At 40.5% G+C, this 6,257-nt stretch overlaps 1 protein-coding gene across 9 annotated transcripts in view; it reads right to left on the bottom strand.

Annotated features, from left to right (window-relative positions):
• Positions 1-2,329: 2,329 nt before the first annotated feature.
• Positions 2,330-6,257, bottom strand: part of CCDC73 (coiled-coil domain containing 73) — a 250,434-nt gene continuing 246,506 nt past the window's right edge. For 4 of the 9 annotated variants that reach the window (XM_056526617.1, XM_056526619.1, XM_056526620.1 and 1 more), the window contains one exon: positions 2,336-4,047. In XM_056526617.1, the coding sequence (XP_056382592.1) occupies positions 3,814-4,047 (234 nt within the window). In that variant the 3' untranslated portion in view covers positions 2,336-3,813. Of the gene's footprint in view, positions 4,048-6,257 lie in introns of all 9 variants that reach the window. The other 5 variants (XM_056526616.1, XM_056526615.1, XM_056526613.1 and 2 more) reach the window with 4 other exon arrangements.

Here is a 6,257-nt window from a genome sequence, read left to right as displayed (position 1 = left end):
GTCCGATGTGTGTCTGTGCACCCCTGCAGTACTTCAGATGCTGTGATCAGTATTGTTAAGGGTTAATGGTGGACATCAGCAATATCGCTGATAATATATAAAAAATAAATAAATAAAAAAAAATCCACCAGAGTACCCCTTTAATGGAAAAATAGGCATTGAATTCCTGCTATGTAATGTAGGTGATATTTTGGCTTAGGTATTTATCTAATTTTTTTTAAGGCAGTATCATAGATAAATGATGATAATCTTCTGTCTTTGTCAGGAAAGTTATTTTGTCTTTTCACACAGCTTTCCTGAAGTCCTGAATGTGTTTTTTCTCCTTCAGAAAAACAGCCACAAGTAAATCTGAACATTGTCTACTCCAGGCACTGTTCGTTCATATGCAATCCTAAATAAAAATATTTTGCTTTTCATATTTCTCTTTGAAATGTAGAATTTGAGAGATCAGATATTTCATATTATACTTCGTTTGGGAAATTACACATCACAACCAATACTGTGCTCCTGTTCTGCTTCTGAAATTCTCTTTGCGTGTAAAACCAATTTATAGTAATAGGAAGAAAATTGCAATATTTAAGGGATTATCTTAGTGCTGGGCGGTATGATCAAAAATGCATATCACGGTGTTTTTGGAAGTTATGGCGGTTCCACTGTATTTTACGGTATTCCACACTTGGGAACTAATCATGTGACCCACGGGGGCTGCTCCCTCTGTCCTCCTGTGAGCCGCTGGCACTTAAAATGAATGAGTTGCATGCCGCTGTGCTTATTCCGGTATATTCCATATTCCTGTGCCTGGGCTGCAAAATTAAACAAAATAAACTTTGACTCACCTTCCTACATTCACCTGTTGCTCCGGTTCACTGGCCGCAGCGATGTCCCGCCTCGGCCTGGGATAGGCTGAGCGCACTCATCTAAGGAGCCGGACCAGATGTCCTTTATTAATAATTTCAAGCGCCACGGCATGCAATTCTTTCATTTAAAACGCCAGCGGGTCACATATGATTAGTTCCCCGATGTGGGGGACAGCGCAGCGGCTGATAATTCATTGGGGGAGAAGCAGAGCAGCGCCTGCAGGTCATTTATGATTAGTTCCCCGATGTGGGGACAGCCGCTGCGGCTGATAATTCATTCATTTGAAGGGGGGGGAGAGGCCCGACCAGTATTGCGGTATAGGAAAAATTCATATAGTACAGAGAAAAAAAACTGTATTCGGTATATCGCCCAGCACCCAGTGCCCTATCAAAAAATTGGCGGGGATCTCAGCACTGAGACACTATAACCGATCAAAACTTTTGACATGTCTGTGTGATGTCAAAATAATTTTTTTTTTTTTTTTTTTTTAACACAGTAACTCATTAACCTCTTGAGAGGGACTGTTTTTCTGTTTTTGCACTTTCGTTTTTTTCCTCCTCTACCTTTTCAAAAAAAATCATAACCCTTTCAATTTTGCACCTACAGACTCATATGAGGGCTTTTTTTGCCACCAATTTTATCTTTTGTAAGGATGTTTAGAGGGCTACAGTTTGGAGATCACTGTGCAGTGGTCTCTAAACTGTGGCCCTCCAGATCTTGCAAAACTACAATTCCCAGCATGCCCACACAACAGTTTGCTGTCTGGGCATGCTGGGATTTGTAGTTTTGCAACATCTGGAGGGTCAGTCATTTGTCATCAGTCATTTGGCCCAAAAATCTTTGGCGAATCCAAAAAAAAAATCATTGTGCGACAAAATTGAAGAAAAACGCCATTTTGTAACTTGGGGCTTTTGTTTCTACACAGTGTATTTTTTCGGTAAAAATTACACCCCTTTTATTCTGTAGGTTTATATGATTAGAACGATACACTACTTTAGATAGGTTTGTCTTCTGGAAAAAATCATAACTACATGCACAAAAATTAATACGTTTAAAACTGTCTATCTGTCCTCCATAACCTTTTTATTTTCTGCATACGGGGATGTATTAGGGCTAATTTTTTTGATGATCTGAGGTTTTTATCTGTACCATTTTTGCGCTGATTGGACATTTTGATCGCTTTTTATTTATTTTTTATTGTATAAAAACTGACCAAAAATACGCTAGTTTGGCCTTTTGATTTTTTTTTACGTGTACGCCATTGACCGTGCGGTTTAATTAATATGTTTTATAGTTCCGACATTTACGCACATGGCGATACCATATGATTTATATTTTTATTTACACAGTTTATTTTTTTTTAAATGGGAAAAGGGGGGTGATTTCAACTTTTATGGAAGAGGTTAAATCATCTTTATTAACTTTTTTTTTTTTTGCAATGTTATAGCCCCCATAGGGGACAATATCATGCATTATGCTGATTGCCAGCACTAATCAATGCTATGCCATAGCATTGCATTGATCAGTGTTATCGGCGGTCGATTGCTCAAGCCTGGATCTCAGGCTTGGAGCGATCAGACGCTGAGGAGGAAGGTAGGGACCCTCCTCGAGTGTCCTCAGCTGATCGGCCCGACTGAGCTGCCAGGATGTATTTGTTTTTTTACATTTTAGATGTAGCGATAAACTGTGTGACCCCGTGTTATATCACAGGCGCAGGGCGTACAGGTTCGCCCTGTGTCCCCAAGAGGTTAAAGTGCATATATCCGTTGCAGGAAAGTGATTTGTTAACACTATTGCAGAAGAATTTTGACACCTGCCACGTTTTCTTAAGTGCAGCAAAAAGAACTGAAACTGCCTCATCAAACAAGGATCCAACATAAAATGACTTTAGTAAAGTGTCATACAGTAATAGACATGCTTACCAAGGATCTGTGCTTGTGTTGGTGGCAAATGGCTGTGTCCCTCATCACTCTGCTGGCTTGTTTTGGGGAACTGGCTACTTCTGGTTTCCTTGACCTCCCTCAGACTACAATCCCCAGTAATCACATCTGACAAGCCCCTCCATCACCATCTCACTGTTATTAACAAATATATATTTCTTTATTGGGACATTTAGGGAAGAAGAATGATGCGTGTTTACAGCATGCTGCCCCTGTGCTAAGCAATGCCACAGGCAGAGGATCAGACAGGGAATGAACAACAGGTACTATAACATCACTGTGCAATGGTCTCCTGTGGAATGAGGGGTTACACAACATTTCTGGGAAGGGGTGCTGTAGGAGGTAGGCAAGATGAGAGGACTGTGAGGGAAAACAATGCATTCTGGGAATTGTAGTACTGAGCAACTGCTTAACTAGAATAAGTTCTAGGATATCTTCCTATAACTAGTATCTACTGAAAAAATGAGCAAGTACACAAAAAAATACATATGTTTGCATATTTTTTTTCCTTTTTTTTTTTTTATTCAAACCAGTGGAACAAAGTACAGGATTATGGCATGTTGAAATACATTTTACGGTAGGCTCACATGGTATAAAATAGATGTTTAAATATACATGTATATTTTTTAGAATACAGCTCTATATAAAATGCATGGAATCAATATCACAGAAGTGCCATACACACTAAAGACGGCAGTAGACCCGACCCTCTGCAACAAATACATGACAGAGCACATGAGCATATCCGGAGGGGTAGTTGATAACCTTCAAGTGTACGGCCAACTTTAACTCCGGCAGCTGTTCCACACTTAGTTTTGGTATGAACAGAACTCAATAAGAACTTTTTTTTTTTTTGCTGCCATACTGCTTAATATGCAGAGCAAATTAAACAGAGTGGACCTGCTGAAACTACACTTTAATTACTTATCAGAAACTTTTGAGAAGTGGAGAACCAAGCATGAACAGATACATGTACAGACGTACCTAATGATTACAGTTTTAATGTGCTTTCCATTTATTCCCTGACTAGAGTGTCCTCATGCTTCCTTTTCCTTGACCCATTTAATGTGTTATTCAATAAGAACTTTTCAATTGCACTTATCTGACTCTGTATGCTACATATATCGTCGTCGTCGTCTTTGTTACTTCCAGTGACTTCCGTGTGTGTCGTGTGTGGCAGGTTGATAAGATGTGACTTTGTAGCATCAGTGACAACAGGACAAAAGTTTGGTTTTTCAAGCATATTTGACTACAAAAGAGAAGAATACAAAACAAGAAAAGATTGTTACTGTGGCAGACTAAGGCTCTTCTAACACCATATTTATGGTGCATATTTGCTGTATGCATTAAAGTAGACCTGTCAGATCCCACAATAGCCTGATGCTGCTGCAGGACTGGTTAATGTCCCAGTAGATGTGGTGACAACTAGTGGTGGGACTTTTAGGAGCAGTTTTCTATATTAAATATTCAAAATGTTTTAAATAACCACTTTACAAAAGGTCTTTATTTCTTATCAGTAAAAACATCTAAAAAGTTTTGGGGATCTGACTGCCCATTTAAGAAATCTGGTCCATACAATAAAAGGATCAATAGATCCTCATCAGCCAAGGGAGGCCTTTTGAATTATTTCTGTCCAATTTTCCACCAATTTGCTGGAGGGAACAGTGCAGACCTCTACTATTTTACAAAGCAGGGTTTGTGTTCTTTTTAACATGAGAAACTATATGACAGATGCCATAAAGAGGTTACTGTTAGAGAGTACCTCCACCAGTCATTGTAAAACACATTATGAGAAGAGCCTAACTGTGGTCATATCATTTGTCATTTTTGCAAAAATATTTACCAGAAAAAAATGTTATTTAACTGTACAAGAAAAGTATACCAATGTAAAATAATGCTGTTTTTATACATTGGTAAAGAAGGAAAAAGTCCAGCACAGGTGTCTTCCGATAAGAGCCTTTGTTCTTTATTTGAAGCCTGCAATATAAATAAAACAGATCGTGACGCGTTTCAGTCGTCCAACACAACCTTAGTCATACATGGCTTTTATCGGAAGACACCCATGGCCCATGCTGGACTTTTTCCTTCTTTACCTGCTTATTTACATGATGCTGGTAAAGGGGAACTCTGGTGTAAACAAGTAGAAAACAAATGTTTTCAAATCAACTGGTGCCTGAAAGATAAACAGATTTGTAAATTACGTCTATTAAAAAAATGTTTTATTCTTCCAGTGCTTGTAAGCTGCTGCTAGCCACAGTGCTCTGCAGAGAGCACTGTTGTCAAGCTGGAAAGAAATTTAAAAATGTATCTGTAGTATATCTGTAGTATACAGCAACTGATAAGTACAAGAAGGGTTAAGATTTTTAAATAGAAGTGATTTACAAATCTTAAATCAAGGAAGGGTGGAGCCAGCACTGTGTAAAATATACTTCTTTATTGTAATCCAAGTTAAAAGTCCATGGAAGGCAAGGAAAAAATGAGCACAAGGACAAAAGTACATGGTTTGAGCGACTCAGAAGTCCAACGCGTTTCAAGCCATTTGCCCCTTAGTCATGGCATTAGTAAGGGCCAAATGGCTTTCATTACCTCAAAAAATGCTTTCGATCAAAGCCACCGACGGTCAGATAGGCATGGCGCAAGGTACGTGATGCCCCGCCGACACGCCCACCCCCTGTATGTCAGTGCTGGGATCGCTGTGTGATTGACACACAGGTCCCAGCGCATGCGCCCTTCAGCTAATCTAATGTGCGTACCGTGCGCGCGTGTCATCCAGCTAGCACTGAGCAGGCGCACTGAGGAGAAAGACGGCGGTGGGAGCAAGCGCTCGCTGGGGGAGTGAGCGCTTGTTGGATGGCACGCACTTTAGATTAGCTAATGGGTGCATGCGCTGGGACCTGTGTGTCAATCACACAGCAGTCCCAGCCCTGACAAACGGGGTGGGTGGGGTATCGCGTACCTCGCACCGCGCCTATCTGACCATCAGTGGCTTTGATCAAAAGCATTTTTTGGGGTTATGAAAGCCTGCAAATATTAGGTAAAAACATTGCTATACCCACCACCTGCACACAGTACAAAGGCTGTGCGCAGGTTATTGCACCCTGATTTCATGACCGTTGCGCTTTAAGGGGTGAGCTGGTGTGGATTTCTCTATTCTATAATTGTGTTTATACATTTACAAAAGTTGCAGCACAAAAACCACAGCCTTTTGCTCTTTTACACTTAATTTTTGCATTGTCTGGCGGTTTACACCAAGGCATCTGACAAACATAAACTCTCATTAACCCCATCCCACTATAGAACATATGCATATGTCCTAGCACCCGACATGTTCCCACGCTGGGACGTATGCATACCTCCTAGCAATCTGCTGCACTGCCGTGGGCAGTGCAGGAGATCGGCGGTTGGACCCGGCAAAATTAACCCCATAGATGCTGTGATCAATCCTGATCGAGGGTCGCA

The sequence above is a fragment of the Hyla sarda genome, chromosome 6, assembly GCF_029499605.1.
Source record: "Hyla sarda isolate aHylSar1 chromosome 6, aHylSar1.hap1, whole genome shotgun sequence".
NCBI classification, from domain to species: Eukaryota; Metazoa; Chordata; class Amphibia; order Anura; family Hylidae; genus Hyla; species Hyla sarda.
The sequence above is the reverse complement of the archived record's forward strand: the minus strand, read 5'-3'. Positions and strand labels throughout refer to the sequence as shown.